Consider the following 18,641-nt stretch of genomic DNA (forward strand, 5'->3'; position numbering starts at 1 on the left):
CGTATTTTGCTGCTTTTATATTCTACATGCTGGATTTTCTGATCCTGATGCTCAGGCGCTGGGATCAGTGAACAATGGGTGATGTCACCCACCATCTGCATCTCAAAACTTCTACAGTCAGTCTAATGACATATATTGTGAGGGCCCCTGGCATGGAGTGTGCTCACAGTAGGAGTGCAGAAGTATTGGTCATGCTTTACAACTATTTTGTAAAACTATAAATCAAGTGCCCCCTTATTAACGGGGAGCACTAAGACCGACAATTAAACCAATTAACTTTTTGCCATAATTTAAATCAAACTAAAATTTGGTTGCTGGGGGTGATGATGCACTCCAGTCGTTCCGGCACCCACCCCTCGCGGAAGGCCGCGAGCGTACCGGTGGACACCGCCTGCTCCATCTCCAGGGACACCCTGGCTCGGATGTAACCGCGGAAGAGAGGCAGGCAGTCGGGCTGAACAACCCCCTCGACCGCCCGCTGCCTGGACCGGCTGATAGCCTCCTTGGTCATACCCAGGAGCAGTCCTACGAGGAGGCCTTCCGACCTACCCGCTCCCCTCCGCACAGGGTGCCCAAAGATCAGAAGCATGGGACTGAAGTGCAACCAGAATTTGAGGAGCAGCCCCTTCAAATAATGGAACAGGGGCTGCAACCTCACACATTTAACATAGACGCAGAAATTGCAGGCGGCCTGGGAGTCCGTGAACCGACTTAAAAATCTATTGTGCAGTACTGCTCCGTGCACCACCCTCCAGACCAAGTCCCCAATAAATAGTGGGAGGACTCCCGCATAGAGTGCACTCCATTGGGGACCCCTGGTCACGCTTTACAAACCTACTGGAATTCTTTAAGGAGTTTACTGAACCATTGGTCAGAAAAGTTCCACTAACAGTGACAGTGTGACATATGTCATTGTTGTCTTTGTTACAAGGCGTGTTACAGAATGCAGTTAAAGTAAGGTGAGCTGTACGATTAATGTTACTTTGTTTGTCCACTGTAAATTAAACCAGCTCATTAGTGAGACAAGGCCAAATATAAATTAAAGTGTTAATCAGTCTGCACATGTCATCACTGCATCCAGTTCATATAACAAGGAACCCCCCCCAGGTCCCACCATTGAGCAGTAAAGGCAAGATCCTGATTGTACATGATGCTGACGTCAAATTGTTCAAATCCCACCATGACAGCTGGGGAATTTAAATTCAGTTAATTAAATAAATCAGGAATAAAAAATAGCTAGTGTCAGTAATGGTGACCATGTAACTACCGGATTGTTGTAAAAACCCAGCTAATGTCCTTCAGGGAAGGAAATCTGCCGTCCTTACCCGGTCTGGCCTATATCTGACTCCAGACCCACAGCAATGTGGTTGACACTTGATTGCCCCCTGAAATGGCACAGCAAGCCACCACCACCTTCTCGGGAAAATTAGGGATAGACAATAAATGCTGGCCTTGCCAGCGACGCCCACATCCTGTGAATGAATTTTTTTTGAAGTGACTTTTAGCACCAAAGCAGGGAGCGAGAGACTTACGCCACCAAATCAGAGAACGTGATTGATGGCACCAGCCAGGGAGCCCGTGACTTAAGACAACAAACCTCATAGCGTCAAATCACAGATAGAGTCACACAAGGCACCAAACTACAGAGAGAGTCAGTCACAGCACACAAGGGCAGAAATTATGATAGACATGTTATATCATGTCTTTGGTATAATTACGATCCACTGCTAATATTACAAATTATACAATTACTCTGCAATTTTCTCATCGAAATGTAAAAGAGGAGAAATATGTGCCCACGGTATCGTGGTCTCTATGACTCACCCTTTAGGAAACTGGAAACATCCTCCAACTGAGGGATGTTGTCCTCCCTGTAGCCACAATACTTTGTCAGCAGAGGCAGATTCTTCAAATATTCTCTGCAGGCATGGGTCGGATACAGCTTGGTCAACTCTCGGAAAACGGTGCCCCAAGTCTTCACTTCTTCCTCTGTGAATTCTATCCGTGGGATGGGGTCACCACTGCAGAGACAGGTCACAGTTAATCCCGAATGATCCAATTCCCCAGCCGTCAGGAGTTGGGCTGGATCTCACTCCATCCCAACCCCCAGTATCCTACTGCTAGCTATACCATGTAATAACAATTCCTTCATGATTTTCAGTGGAGATAGTTGTGCTCAGAGTGAGGGATATTTAGCCTTGGGGAAAGGAAGCGCTATTCAATTTATGCTTCTCCTTGTCTGCATCAACGGCCCCCAGGTCAGGTAAAGCAACACCAGATGCAAACTAAAGCTTTCTCTGGTCTTTTCCCAACCTTAAATGCACCATCTTGTGGCCTCGCTAATTCTGATTGCCAATTTAATGCCTGTTGTAAGGACAAATTAGGGACAGTTTTATGGTGTGGGCTCATGCCAACTCAGAATTGGCATTGGTATTGGTGAGGCCACACCTGGATAACTGCGTACAGTTTTGGTTTCCATATTTACGAAAGGATGTACTTGCTTTGGAGGCAGTTCAGAGAAGGTTCACTAGGTTTATTCCAAAGTGCCCCAAACTTATTTTGTGCAGGACTTTTACAACCAATAGATAGAGAGGAGATTTGTAAATTGTTAGTCTGACTGGATGTGAACCGATGCCATAACATGGAGTTACCCTTCTGTGGTAACTTCATCTTACATCACGCATAAGAATAGGGCATGTCCTTAAAACTCAGGTAGTTTTGGTTGGAAGGTTTAGCCAAGCTATCTTTCCAAATAGGACTGGTAAAGTTTAATCAGATTACGAGAATAAGGGACAGATTTCCCTCCATGATCCTACCCCAAATAGGGCAGAAAACATGGGGGGAGGAAATTGGGTGGCAAGATGCCCGGGAGTCATGCCCATGTGCCTGCTTCAGGGATCAGAATACTAAGTCTGCCACAGAGGGCTAATTTGGTTCTGAACACCCATCACCAGGCATGTCAACTTGGAGCCACATCAACCCTAAAAAGATTCTGTGCGTTCCATCATACTATGGAGTATGAAACTTCTGAGTATTTTGTTAATGCAATATTTTTCATCAAATCTATTTGTGTTCCCAGGAACAACCAGTGTCAAATTTGCTGAGACAGCTGTCCTTTTTCCAGTCCTGTACAACTAGAACTGATGTTATCCCACCCAGTCTCCAAATACAAAATACAATAGGTGGAATATAAAAGCAGGGAAGTCTTGCTACAGTTATACAGGGTATTGGTGAGGCCGCACCTGGAATACTGCGTGCAGTTTTGGTTTCCATATTTAAGAAAGGATATACTTGCTTTGGAGGCAGTTCAGAGAAGGTTCACTAGGTTGATTCCGGAGATGAGGAGGTTGACTTATGAGGAAAGGTTGAGGAGGTTGGGCCTCTATTCATTGGAATTCAGAAGAATGAGAGATGATCTTATCGAAACGTGTAAGATTATGAGGGGGCTTGACAGGGTGGATACAGAGGATATTTTCACTGATGGGGAGACTAGAACTAGAGGGCATAATCTTAGAATAGGGGGCTGCCCATTTAAAACTGAGATGAGGAGGAATTTCTTGTCTCAGAGAGTTGTAAATCTGTGGAATTCACTGCCTCAGAGAGCTGTGGAAGCCGGGACATTGAATAAATTTAAGACAGAGACAGACAGTTTCTTAACTGATAAGGAATTAAAGGGTTATGGGGAGCGGGCGGGAAAGGGGACCTGAGTTCATGATTGGATCAGCCATGGTCGTATTGAATGGCGGAGCAGGCTCAAGGGGCCATATGGTCTACTCCTGCTCCTATTTCTTATGTTCTTATGATTGGGTTAAGTGCATCAGCCTTTAATCTCTGCTATCCTGGTTTGAAAATGGCCTAGACAGATTGGGTGAAAGCTTCCTGTGTCTGTTGTCTGTAAGGGTTCTCCATAAACTAGCTTGTATAGTCTCCATCCATTCCATAAGTGGGTATGAGGTACAGAATAGGCGCTAAATATGGAATTTCATTCAGGATGGCCATCGGATGGCTGATTTGGAGAATGGGAAACAGTCACACTGTTGCTAATTTGCGACCTACCGTTGGGCTGTATTTAAATAAGGCCGATCCTAACCTGATGGGACAGTGCAGATGGAACTTTACTCTGTCTGAATGGTGCTATACTGGATTTGTGAATGTCTGATGCTGACACTGGGTGCCTGAAATTGAAAGTGATCCAATCCCCAGCCTCAATATCCCTCATCGTGATGAGCAAAAATTCAATGTGAGAAAAATGTTTTAAAGTTGCTCCAGCTTCCCCTGCCTGTCCTGCAATAGCTTCTACAGATGGAGGATGGCAGAGGAACAGTATAAAAGGTAGCATCACTGGTCATGTAACTGTAAGTGAGCATTTTGATACAGTAAAACTAAAATAAAATAATTTTCCATCGGAGGGAATAAGAAACGGAGGCTGTGCATATTGCAGGACTGTTGTGAGCATACGTGTGTCAGCTGCGGCACAATGGCAGCACTCTTGTCTCGGAGTGACAAGGTTGTGGGTTCGAGTCCCACTCCAGAGACCTGAGCACAAAAATCTCGGCTGACACTTAGTGCTGCACTGTCAGAACTACCGTCTTTCAGATGAAACGTTAAACCAAGGCCTTGTCTGCTCTTTCAGGTGGACGTAAAACATTCCATGGCACTTTCTTGAACAAGATCTTGGGAGTGCTCCCCAATTTCCTGGACAATATTTATCCCTCAATCAACATCATTAAAAAAAAAAAGATTATTTGGTCATTATCACATTGTTGTTTGTGGGAGCTTGCTGTGCATAAACTGGCTGCCGCGTTTCCCACATTACAACGGTGACTACAATTCAGAAGTACTTCATTGGTTGTAAAGCACTTTGGCACATCCTGTGACAGGTGTTATATAAATACGGCTTGCTTTCTTTCTTCTTTTACTTACTGCTTGTAGCTCATGGCCAAATCAGCAAAATATTTTCTCCTTTTACGGTAGACATTGTCTTTGAATCCCTATTGAAAGCAGAATAAACACATAAGGAAACAGTCAGTCATTCTCTAAGTCATTGTAGCCCTTAGCAAGGACAGTAATCATGAAAAGAAACTTTAAATAATAATAATTGTACTCAAAGTGTGCCAAAAAGCACCTCAAAAAGCCAAGCAGGTGAAGGAATTGTCAGGTTTAGCACTGGGCCACTCAGACCCCGAAGGTCCCACATTCAATCCCTGGTCTGTTGTGAATTAACTGATGTTCTTCTTGATCCATTGGGAGGGGGTTTGTCAACATTGCATAAGATTACATAGGATATAGGGCACAGAAACAGGCCATTCGGCCCAACCAGTCCATGCCGGCGTTTATGCTCCACTCGAGCCTCCTCCCGTCTTTCCTCATCTAAATCTATCAGCATAACCCTCTATTCCCTTCTCCCTCATATGCTTGTTTAACTGACCCTTAAATGCATCGATACTATTCACCTCAATCACTCCCTGTGGCAGCGAGTTCCACATTCTCACACACTCCCTGGGTAAAGAAGTTCCTTCTGAATTCCCCATTGGATTTCTTGGTGACTAACTTATATTGATGGCCTCTCGTTACACTCTTCCCCACAAGTGGAAACATTCTCTCTGTATCCACTCTATCAAACATGTCCGGCTGCCAGGGACACTTCCCAGTTCTCAACTAAAGAGTGCAATAAGCACCAGCATGACCATTATTTGATGAAAAGTCTGCAAAGAGAGATGAAGAAAATAAACAGGAGAAGGGAGAGAGATAGGGGCACAAGTCCTCAGCAAAATAAGAAAGCCATCCTATACCGGGTGATCCGCATCCAGGTCCGAGCCGTACATCAGCACCCGGTTTGCACATTTATCCAGATCAGAAATCTTCTTTGGAAACCAGGAAGTGATTTCCACATCTGTGCAGAAAGACAAATAACTACATTACAAAGCAGGTCTAGTCTCCATTATCACCACAGGCAAATAACTCGGGAAGAGAGACAGCATCTCCTCACCATTCACACAAATGTCAGCGAAGCAATATTTGCATGAGGTTTAGGATTCTATAGCTTCTTCAGGAAGTAACCACATTCATTTGGAAAAAGTAACAGGTAATATTGTTCAGTCGGCAGAGAGACAGACATATATATATATTTTTTTTTAAAAACAGCCCAAATCTCCGCCTCGGCATTCAGATCTAGAATTGAAAGTAGATTTGCACATTTTAAAACAGCCCAAATCTCCGTCTCGGCATTCAGACCTAGAATTGAAAATAGATTTGCACGTCGGTACACAAGCACTTGGATTTAAAGCAGGTTAAATTCAACAATTCTACAGAGTCACACCCAAACCAAGCCCAATAATATTATATATCTGTGTAAAGGCAATCACAGATATTTTTGTATCATATTCCATATCCCCCATTTTGTGACAGACATGAAAACAACTAATATCGCACAATATATCAGAACACAAATAGGTAAAAATAAGAATTCTGCTCTGGACAGAGACAGGCCCAGAGATTACAGACAGAAGAGAATCCACATTTACACAGAACAGTGCTGAGATTACAGCTGGGTAATATTCTATATTTATATAGAGACAGGGAAATATTATAGACAGGTAACTTTCCACATTTATAAAGAAAAAGGCACAAATATTACAGTGGGATAATATTCAATACTTATAGAGAGAAACAGACTTAGAGGGACAACAGTTCATATTTATGTAGAGACAGACACATATTACAGACAGGTAATATCCATATTTATAGAGCGAAAGGCACATTACAGAAGAGTAATATTCCATATTTATAGAGACAGAGACAGATACCAGCGATGTAATGTGTACTATTCTAGATTTATGTAGAGACAAGCACTCAGATTACAGATAATTAATATTCCATATTGATATAAAGGACATATAATAGAAGGGTAATATCCCACATTTATAAAGACAAAGGCACTGAGATTACAAACAGTAATATTCCATTGTTATATAGAGACAGACACAGATATTACAACGGTATAATAGTCCATATTTATATCGACAGGCACCGAGATTACAAATAGGTAATATTTATAGTTAACTTGAGACAGCCACAGATATTAAAGGGGTAATATTCCATTCTTATATAAAGACAGCCACAGATATAACAGATGGTTAATATTCCATATTTATATAGAGATAGACACTGAGCTTAAAGTTGCGCAACATTCATATCTATTCCTACATTTTCTCGAAATGTATTATATTTTTTCAAATATATTAACACATTTTGCTGCAATATTTAAAATACCTGAGCCTCCTCCAGCCTCTCCAGCTCATCAACCGCAACATAACCCTTATCCCAGTTTGTGTCCTGCAACACTCCATTGGTTCCCCATCCCTCAGTGCTCAAAATCCTGGTCTTCATCTTTGAATCCCTTCATAGTCTCACTCCATCAGCATCTGCAGCCTTCACCAGCCCTACATCCTGGTTTGTCTCCTCCACTCTTCCAACTCTCCTGACGCTCCGTACAATCAGAGCCTTTAACTATCTCCCCCATACTCTGCGTAAACCCCTCACTTCACTACATCCCAGGCCACCTCCAAAATCCCCTTTGACTTTGACTTTGACTATTGTTGCAGACAGATATTGAACACTGAAGCACTTTTGGACATTTTACTATTTTAAAAAGGTACTATATAAATTTAAGTTTTTTTATACTTAATATTTATAATGCTTATCATTTCACTTGATAACTTTGTAACTATCTATAATATTTGTCCTTTCAATGAAATGTAACAGTTAGAAATTGTGCTAACATTTTGTACAATATTTAGAATTTTAATTTATACATGTCCTGTAATATTTATAATTTTAAAAATTTGCATTTCCTCTAATATTTATAATTTCTATTGGAACAGTTCCTATAATTTATACTTTCTATTTACATGTTTACCTGTAATATCTAATTGTTATTTAAGCATTTTACTGTAATATGTGCCATCTCACAGGTTCCCAATAAAATTTAGATTAATATATATTCTAATATGTACAATTTATACCTACAAATCGTACCATTTTTCATTTCTATTTACCTGAAATATTTCATATTTCAACATCTTACATTATATTTATAACCCATTCCTGCATTCTTTGATATTATGTATTATTTCTACTATAGACCCTAATATTTATCATTTTATAAGTATTTTACCTGTAAAATTAATAATTTATATTTGTACAGTTCCATTAAAATGTATTTAAGTTAATACATTACCCTCAAATATTTGTATACATACATATCCTTCATATATTTATAATTACTGTTAATAAATTTCTATTTATATATGTCATGCAATATTTATCACTTTGATTTACACATTTCTCTTTAGTATTTATACTTCTATTTTCTAATTATCAAGTCTATCATATAATTGTGAAATAGTAATTTATATACGTCAGTGTGCCTGTGTGTCACGGATGATGTATCAGTATCAGAAACCCTCACCACTTTTAAGAGATGGTTGGATGGGCACTTAAAGTGCTGTAACCTGCAGGGTTACGGACCTAGAGCTGATAATTGGGATTAGACTGGATGACCTTTTGTTGGATGGTGCAGATATAATGGTAAGTACTGCAAGGAATCGAATACGGTCAGGGTGATCTCCTGGATTAGTTTCGATCGCCTGGATGGGTCGGAGAGGAATTTTCCCAGATTTTTTCTCCCTAAATTGGCCTGGGTTTTATCTGGTTTTTGCCTCTCCCAGGAGATCACATGGTTCTGGTTGGGGTGGAGTGTAGAATGTTTCAGTATAATATATTTATCATTTATCACGTTATTGTGTTATGAATTAAATGAATAAAATGTGAAGCCCGAGATGGTCCGGCTTTTTAACACTGCTCATTATCGTTTCACCAATGACCATCACTGACAACATTCAACCGTTTTGTAGATTGTATTATTAATTGCTATATAATAATATATTTTAGGCTGTAGAATGGTGTTTTGTCTTATATTGTCACTTCTTGAGCTCATCATTTTACCAATAATTTTGTGACATTTATTTGCAGAGAGGGAGAGAGCACTTTGCAACAGAAAACGATTGCCAGAGTATACATACCATCAACAAAAATGGAATAAATGTGTACATCTGTGTGACAAACAAAATCATTGTTTTAACTATTTTAACTTAAGGATGTGCTCAAACTATCAGACTGTAGTCATGAAATTCTATACTACAGATGTGGCATTATCTTATATTCAGAATCATAGCTCACAATGGAGAAATTGCCCAAATATTTTTTAGTGCAAACAACTCACACTGAAACATTCAGTGGTACTCAAGGAGTGTCACAGAAACACTGACCATTTGATGCATTGAAACACTAACACACTTACTGTCAGATACTGACTCAAATTGTCATATAGAAACATAGAAATTTACAGCGCAGAAGGAGGCAATTTCGGCCCATCATGACCGCGCCGACCGACAAAGAGCCACACGGCCCTTGGTCAGCAGCCTTGGAGGCTACATATAAACCTATAAACAATGACGGAAAGGCAAAGAGCACCCAGCCCAACCAATCCGCCTCACACAACTGCAACACCCCTTATACTGAAACATTCTACATTCCACCCCAGCTGGAGCCATGTGATCTCCTGGGAGAGGCAAAAACCAGATAAAAACCCAGGCAATTTAGGGAGAAAAAATATGGGAAAATTCCTCTCCTACCCATCCAGGCAATCGAAACTAGTCCAGGAGATCACCCTGGCCGTATTCTATTCCCTGCAGTACTTACCATTATATCTGCACCGTCCAACAAAAGGTCATCCAGTCTAATCCCAATTATCAGCTCTAGGTCCGCAACCCTGCAGGTTACTACACTTTAAGTGCCCATCCAACCAGCTCTTAAACGAGGTGAGGGTTTCTGATACTGATACACCATCAGTGACACACAGGCACACTGACGTACATGTGGATACACTCAGTGATAATGATGCATATATTAACATAACCATTGACACACTCACAGACACATACTCACAGTGATGCACAGACATGTTTCTTACCATCTCCCTGTGCATAGGAGTTGTCAGGTGGGTCCAGAGTGACCACATTAACGTGGCTTTTCAGAATTTGGATGACTTCATTGAGTTGCTCTCTGTTACTATCACAGTCCAAGAAGATCTCAAACTCAGAGTTCCTCCGTTTGGACTTTCGAGACTCGATGTGAACCAGGTTCGCATGTTGCTCCTGGAGAGTGAAAAGATACAATGCGTGAAACTGTGAGGTTTAAACAGGAAATGCTGACTATACACAGCAAGACATTATTTGGCATGTTTTCTCTTTACCTCAAATATAATGTTGTGCTTTGTCACATTTGACTGTGAAATGCTTCATGTTTAGGATCTCAGGGCATATAGTTCTCTTCAGCTAAGGTTTAATAAAAGGGACCAGTTGTGATTTAACAAGTGACCACAGGGGTGGTGTTTGCCTTGCAGGGGCTGCTTGGAAAGGGTTGGTTTGGGGATTGAATCTGCTCAGGGTCCAGATAAAGCAATTGCCCTGGTTACAGGGCCCTCAGGGGGACAATCCATACAGGGCAGTCGAGCAGAGATGGAGAACCAATGCTAGTGGGGGCCAGTCACTGGGTCTGATCTGCTCGACGGGGCAACTACACAGATTGCAGGGTCCCAACGGGGCCCCTGGGTGATCAAAACCTGAGGTGGAATTTCTTCCATTTTTACTGCTTTGTAATGTTTTGCTCTGATTTTAGATGCTCAGCAGGTCGGGCAGCATCTATGGAAAGAGAAACAGAGATAAAGGCGAGAATTTTCCCCTAAAAAACGAGTGAGTTTGGATCGTGGGGGCAGTTAAAGTGTTAAAAATGGGAATCCTGACCTGACCCCACCTCCAACCTACCCACTCCGGTTATGGCGGAGTTGAGACGGGAGCTCGCTCCCAGGGTGCGTTACCTCAATTTAAATATTGTAATGAGGTCCATTTTGCATATGAGGTAAGTAAGTGGCTTTATACCTACCTCCTGAATCCAGGATCCCTATCTAACCCACCCCCGCGATCGGAGAACCCCCATGAGCCGCCAATCACATTCCCAGGACTTCCCCCCATCCCACGCAAGACCACCCCCCAACAATGGTGATGAGTTTGCCGATGATCCTCCAGTGGCTTGCCGATCCTCCTCACCTCGCCCCCCCCCCACCCCACCACCCTTGGATCATTGGTGAGCGCGGGGGTGTGGGTGGGGGGAGGGGGGACGGTCAGCCAATCCCCCTCGCGATCCCCGATTGCCTGCCAATCCCCGACCTCCCTGATCCCCGACCTCCCCAATCCCTGGCCGATCCTGCAACCCCCCGCCCCCACCACCCCACCTCCATTCCTCTCTCCCCCATTCTGATTCCCTTAACACCCCCCGCCCCCGCCACTGCTTTCCAACCCCCTCCCAATTCCCGAACCCACCCCCACCCCCCTCCGGACTGACCCCTCCCTCGCAACTGAGGCCTACCCTCCACGCAGCAAGCCAGACTCTCAAGCTGGCAGCCTACGGGCAGGAAAATGAGGCTTCACATTCAAATTAGGCCCCGCCAGTAAGGTGGTCAGGACCTGCAGGAATCCTCACCTCCCGGGTTTCCCACCCGCCCAGTGGCCCCCGCCCCCCCCCCCCCAACCTGCCTCCACGAAGAAAATTCCAGGCAAAGTTTCAAGTTGATGGCCATTGAGCAGAACTCCAGATCCTCTCTCCACAGACGCGGCCTGACCTGCTGCGTGTTTCCAGTATTCTCGGTTTTTATTTCAGATTTCCAGATCCGCAGTATTTTGCTTTCACTATTTGTTAACTCTTCACTAAGCACGCTCAAGTCTTGTTAAAGGGAAAACGAGATGAACTTTTATATTTTTGTTCAGGGTGGAAGAAATGGGAAGATTGAGATCATTGCTATCACTGAGACTGCTGTATGAAGAATAAGATGCAAAAATGTAAACAGCACCAACGGCAGGTTTAGCGGGAGAGTTGGGCAATGTGACTGCATCCCGAATTAGCCCGATTTAAGCTGGCAATCCCTACCGGACTCCCACAGGCAGAATTTACAGCGACAAGTTGGCGACTTTATTTACTTAGTGTGCATTTTATTTATTTCATTCATACTTTTTTAAATTGCATTTAGAACTTAATCACTCACAAACACCCATCTTTTCCACATTTACAACCTGCTGCTTGCAGGTGTCAGATTGGGCCATTGTTAGCATCAGAATCCAGGCCAAGCTGGGAGCCAGGTTAGTAAGTGGAACGCAGTTGCCATGTTGCAGGTACTTGCTGACTGAGCCTGCCATAGATTTGATCACACCCTCTACTAATACTTTGTAAAACTCTCTACTATTGGGATACTTAAAGCTTTGCACACTCCATTACTATTTGTATATTCCTACTTAAGTTGGTTATGTACCAGTTTAGGTGACTGAGAAATGTAAAAACACCATTATTACCAATGTGTCCTGACATGGGTACTTGCCTTTCACTAATGCTGACAAATTACATAAAATGGAAATGGAAATTTGGGGGGTGGGGGGGGTGGGGGAATAGCATGGACCTAACAATTTGACTTGGCATCGTTATTTTCTACAATAAAAAGTACAATAACATTTATTCCTGAAATGGTTAAAATATGCCCCTTAGAAATTCAGGATTGCAGGAATAGGCGAGGAGGCGACCAGAGAGACATGGGGTTCTGATAGGCTGTAGATTCCTAGAAAATGGGTATCTATTTGGGTATATCTGTTGCTCTGAGCACCAGAAGTGGGATCCTAGACTCGGCTGTATCTCTGATCATAACGATCTGACATCTGAGCAAAAGCTGGAACTGGGAGTTACTGTTGACACAAGTTTGGTGGTTACAGGGATTGCTGCCTCTGAGGGTATGGAGTTACCCAGGAGCATGTTTGTGTAATGTGTGTGGCCCAGATGTGAGTGAGTGAGGGAGGTGAGATGGAGTGAGTGAGTGAGTGAGGTGAGACGGAGTGAGTGAGTGAGTGAGGTGAGATGGAGTGAGTGAAAGTGTGAGAGTGTGTGTGAGTGTGAGTATGAGTGTGGTGAGTGTGTGTGAGTGTGAGTGTGAGTGAGTGAGTTGAGACAGAGTGAGTGAGAGTGAGTGTGTGTGTATGTATGTGAGTGTGAGTGTGAGTGAGTGAGAGTGAGAGTGGTGAGTGAGTGTGTGTGTATATGTGTGAGTGTGAGTGAAGTGAGATGGAGTGAGTGAGAGTGTGAGTGTGTGTGTGTGTGTATGTGTGTGTGAGTATGAGTGAGGTGAGACGGAGTGAGTGAGAGAGAGAGTGAAAATGAGTGTGAGTGTGAGTGTGAGTGTGAGTGTGAGTGTGAGTGTGAGTGTGAGTGTGAGTGTGTGTGTGTGTGTGACAGAGAGAGTGTATGATGTTGCCTCCTAGTTAGCTCAAAGTAAAATGATGTTACCTGGAAGAGTTTCAGTGCCTTTGCCAGCCCTCCAATCTCATTCTTCAGTGAGAAGACCACAGCCACCTGCCCCCGCTCCACAGACACATTGCAATTCTCTTTATTCTCCTTATTCTCTTCAATTTTGCAGAAATTTGACTTGTTGATCTGTGGGATATAAAAAGACAACATTAAAGAGAAGGGAGTGGCAGCAGCCCAGGTCACACAGTGTGGCCCAGGACACAGCACACACACGTGAAGGCTCGGGAGGGACTGGGATTCCATGTCCAAGGTAGCTCATACGGCCTTTATAACTGCTGCTAAAATATAGATTCATTAATTAAGTGTTTTAATTAGTTTCCTCCTTTGCCACTGTACTTTTGAAGATTTGATCTATTTCCCACCTACTGCTGCAGGCTTAAATAAAAAAATTAGTGACAAGGGCCAGGGGAAACGGACAGGCAGAATGCAGAGCAGGAAGATTGGCAGAGACAGAAGATAGTCAAGAGGAGCACACACCATCGAAGCAGTCTTGAGAAGCAATGCTGTGAGAACTGTCTGCTGACAAGCCAGAGCTGGGGGTCATCAGTACATGTGGAATTTGACATTGTGTTTTCGGGTGATGTTGCCAAGGAGACTCCGGAGGGACTTCGGAGGTAACGGTGCGGAGCGGGTAGCGAAACCGCTGCAGGAGACTCTCTGGCTATGACTGGATGGGTAAGAATGGAACCAAGTAAGGACAATCCCTCTCAGCTGGCTATGGGAGGGGAGGCGTTGGAGGGGGATGATGTGGTTAGCCTTGTCGAAGGCTGCAGTCAGATCGAGAAGGACGAGGAACAAGAGTGTATCACAGTAAAGGTCATTTGCGGCTTTAATTAGGGCCATTATGGGGATAATTTCATAAATGTGTACCTCTGGTGGGAAGCTCCACCCACTGGAAGCCAATATCAGGAAATGTCACACAGGCCCACATTATTTTCTGTCAAATTTAAACGGATGGACAGCAAATCATGGGGAGCAGCTCACCATTCCTCAGTGTGTGTGGACAGCAGCCACAGCTTTGGGTAAATTGTCCCATGTCCACCAGTGGATGGGTTGGCTGGTCTGTGATAGATCGTCCATGGTTATTCGCCCACTAAAGTGAAATGAATGCGCTGTAAATATTGGGTTAGGTGGCCCAGAAGTGGGAGCTCCCAACCTTGCTGTGTATTAGTTGCTGCCTGTGTATTAATGGGCATGTGTGGGGGAGCTAGTCATTGGCTGTGTTTATGTTTGTGCGTGTTACTAACCCTGTGTGTCAGAGCTGTTCGGCCAGTGTGTGCATGTTAGTCACCACATGTGTGCATGCAGAAACCAAGCGCAGGCAGAGGAAAGAGCGTGCGCCAAACCAATCCCACCCACCCTTTCCCTCAACGACTATCTGTCCCACCTGTGACAGAGTCTGTGGCTCTCGTATTGGACTGTTCAGCCACCTAAGAACTCATTTCAGGAGTGGAAGCAAGTCTTCCTCGATTCCGAGGGACTGCCTATAATGATGATGGTATGAAGCACTCTGTGTCTACATTAGGGACTGCGTGTATTAGTCTGTGTCTTGGTGGCCTGTATAATCGCTCAGTGCCCTGAATGTGAAGGATTGCATATACATTGAGCCATTATTTGCCATGGCAGGGCAAGAACAGTGTCCACCATTATCTAGACTTGCCCATTTAATCACGATGATATTTTGCGCCGCAAGTTGCTGAAAGTTTGAGCTGATAATTTCGTCAGTGAGGCTAATCTGCAACCTGAGTGAACAGGTCAAGCAACTGTGTGTCACCGTAACCAATCAAACTGAAGGATTGAGAAATTAACAGCACAGGGACAGAGAAGGAAATATAAATTAGAGTGAGTAAATTCAGGTGGAGAGAGGGAAAGAAAGATTGGATTAGGAGAGAGAAAGGATCTTTTATTAATTTTACATTTTTTAAATCTCCAACAACTTCCATTTATATAACGTAATAACACAATTAAAACTTGAAGGAATGAGACTTGTAATAATTAATTTGAGCGGCGAGAGGTTGATTGGCAGCAATTATTATTTATCACCTCTTGAGTACTTACACTGAAATGGACCAGACTTATGTCTGTGGCGAGTTTAGTTTATATCTACCAAGCATTTCAATGGTGAGGCACACAGCGACATGGTCTTTTCGTAAAACTAAAGGTGGACGGCTTATCTTGGACAGCAATTTGGGAATTTTCGCGTTTAACCTGGCACCTGCCCTGCCTGAAGTTGCTGTAGCATTTGCGCATTAATAGCGGCGAGCTCCATTAGCCTGGCCGTGATTTTGACAGTAAATGATGGCCCTATATATTTACACAATTAGATTCACGAAGATTAGAGTTTTTCGCTTTTAGACTTAGATTAGACTTCCTCAATGCGCCTTTGGGTTGAATGACCATTTTCAACCATTGCTAAGTGCCAGGTTCCTCCTGCAATCCTACTTAATTTGACAAGTGTTCAACACGGGTCAGCTATGAATAGCTGGCTTTAGTTAATGCGCAATAAAGGTTGGATTAAACAATCCCATCTCCAAATGGCATTGACAAGAGGCTCCAGCAGCATGAGAGAGAAGGCGAAAAATGTTTGGGATATCAGCAGAACAACGCTTGATCGTTAATATCACATTCATTTCTGCACCAATTCACCGCTCGCCCATTCCCAGCTTTCCGCTAATAACCAAGTGAACCATAAATATCTATTCACTCTTAACTATCGATACAAGTATGGGGTGCAGACACAGACATCACAGCCTGTATGACAGCAACCAAACTGTTGGAGAATCCTGTGACCTTCACAGTAAGCAGGCAGCCTGAGTCTGGGATTGAGTTACACAAATCTCTTTACTAAGCACAAAGCTAACACGTTAAATCCAACAGAGCCCCCGCTGGCATAAGCCAGAGCCAGGGTATTGTTACAGATCTTCACCTCTTCTGTGTGAGTGTGCTGTGTAAGTGTGCTGAGATTTCCCGGTCTGAGGGTTCACAGTACACACTGCGGTCTGTCCCACTCTCTACCCGAACCGGGAAATGACACAGCGGGCTCCCACCCTCGCCTCTCGCCCCGCTCCTCTCAAACCTCTCTCTCTCTCTATGTAAACACCGATATTCCCCTGTGGTAAGCGTGTGTTGGCGATTATCTGAGCGCAATATAACAAAGCCATTGCGACGCGATGAATTCCCACCAGTTTCGGCAAAGTCTCAGATATCAATCGAATGAGTCCGGGGGGAGGGGGGGTTAGAGGAAGGTAGGAACATAATCCCACTGCCGGGACCTTGTTTTGGGGGCGCCCCTCTCTCCACCCCACACCACACCAACCTTGTCCACAATCCCTGCTCCATCCTCGGGGGTGGTGGGATGTGCCCGCGAGGCCCCCGGCAGTGTATGACCTTCCGATAGATTCAGTCACTGGGTCATTTACAGAGCACCTTATCCCACCGCACTATTCAACACCAGCGGCCACTTTTCTCCATCTATACGCGTTATGTGCAGCCGGGCTGGATTTGTTCACAGAGGAAATCTTCCCCGTTGCTGTATATCTTTCTGCTCCGAGAGTAACTTTGTAATGAACTACTGAACAGATATTTGTTGCCCTATCTCTCTCTCTCCCTCCGTCCCTTCCTTTCCTGCTGTTCCCTGCTCTCTCTGATCTGTCCTTTTTGCTGCTCTGACCTGTTCTGTCAGCTCCCTCCTACCCCCTCTCCCCTCCCTCCTACCCCCTCCCTCCCTCCTCCCCTACCCCTCTCCCCCTTCCTCCCCTACCCCTCTCCCCTCCCCTCCCCTACCCCTCTCCCCTCCCCTCCCCTACCCCTCTCCCCCTCCCTTCCTCCCGGCTCTCCCTTCAACCGCTCCATTGCTCCTGGGGCTACATTTCTTCTCCACTCTGGGCTAAGGTGAGCCCACTCTCACTCAACAGGGCAACTTGGACCAATTTACAGTATCGCTCGCCAAGCACAGCCAGTCATTCTCAACCTTGGCCAGCAACACATAAAACACTTTTAAACCTTCCCCACTTACAGCAAACAAACCTGGCGCGTTCGCAACAATCCGACTCACCTCGTTGTTCAGGTGCTTCTCGTCCAAGCCGGAGTTCATGGATTCAAAGGACCTTCCCCTCCTCGGTCCCTCGTATCTGTTGGAGTACATGGTGCTAGTCTGTGTCAGGATGCGCTCCTGCCCTGTCTCCTGCGCTGCCCCCTGCACTGCCTGGTATTGTGCCCTGCGCTGCCTGCTACTGTGCCCTGCCCTGCGCTGCCTGGTATTGTGCCCTGCGCTCTGCTCCGCGCTGTGTGCCCTGCGCTCTGCCCTCTCTGGTACTGTACCCACTCTGCTGCCCTCGGGCACTGCTGTCTGTAGGTCTGCTCAGCCGACAACTGCTCTCCTCTCCGCTGCTGCACTCCGCTATTTATACCCGAATGAGGAGCCGGCACTGCGCCGTCCCACTCCTCTTAATCTCCCAGGAAAGTAAGTCAAAAGCAAACAGGGATAAGAAAAGGAGTGACGTCATTCTCACAGCCCGGGACCGGGTGTTTGCGGACGGTACTGGGTGGGGGGAGAACATACGCAATAACCACCCCTTCCTATTGAATTTACGCCCCGAGGAAAACATAACAAACTATTTTTATTAGATGACGTAGGAGCTCAAAGAAAAAAAGGCCGGAAAGCAAACAAGAGATCCGCGTCACTTGTGGCGATGAAAGGGGCCCAGAATTGGAAAGGGTGGAGCTGGAGAGAGGGCAGAGATTGTGGAGGTCACGCAGTGCTGGAGGCACCCACAGCAACTAACCAGGGCCGAGAACCCTCATTTCAACATGATATTCTATCATCGTCGACCATGACTTACTTGCCTGTTACTTATTGCTGTTTAATGGCATGTTACTAATTACAATGCCTGCTCTTGTTGATAGGAGGCTCTGGAGTTAAGGGAAGTGGTCCATGTTGTCCAGGGCAGCGCCGTGGATCTTGATGTTTGGGGAGCAGCGCTGTACGGCGAGGATAGGCTGGTGGAGGGCCTTTGCCTTACTAATGTTTAGCCTAAGGCCCATGCTTTCATACGCCTCAGTAAATATGTCGACTGTGTCCTGGAGTTCAGCTTCTGCATGTGCGTCGTCAGTGTACTGTAGCTCGACGACAGAGGTTGGATCTGGATCTGGCCTGGAGACAGCAAAGGTTGAACAGC

At 44.7% G+C, this 18,641-nt stretch overlaps 1 protein-coding gene across 1 annotated transcript in view; it reads right to left on the minus strand.

Annotated features, from left to right (window-relative positions):
- tph1a (tryptophan hydroxylase 1 (tryptophan 5-monooxygenase) a) overlaps positions 1-17,614 on the minus strand; it is a 36,007-nt gene extending 18,393 nt beyond the window's left edge. The window contains exons 1-6 of the mRNA XM_070898655.1: positions 17,519-17,614; positions 13,444-13,590; positions 10,034-10,217; positions 5,793-5,893; positions 4,924-4,991; positions 1,825-2,021 (exon numbers count right to left, since the gene is read on the minus strand). Coding sequence (XP_070754756.1) covers positions 1,825-2,021; positions 4,924-4,991; positions 5,793-5,893; positions 10,034-10,217; positions 13,444-13,590; positions 17,519-17,608 — 787 coding nt within the window. The 5' untranslated portion in view covers positions 17,609-17,614. The remainder of the gene's footprint in view (positions 1-1,824; positions 2,022-4,923; positions 4,992-5,792; positions 5,894-10,033; positions 10,218-13,443; positions 13,591-17,518) is intronic.
- Between the last annotated feature and the right edge of the window lie 1,027 nt (positions 17,615-18,641).

The sequence above is a fragment of the Pristiophorus japonicus genome, chromosome 14, assembly GCF_044704955.1.
Source record: "Pristiophorus japonicus isolate sPriJap1 chromosome 14, sPriJap1.hap1, whole genome shotgun sequence".
Taxonomy (NCBI): domain Eukaryota; kingdom Metazoa; phylum Chordata; class Chondrichthyes; family Pristiophoridae; genus Pristiophorus; species Pristiophorus japonicus.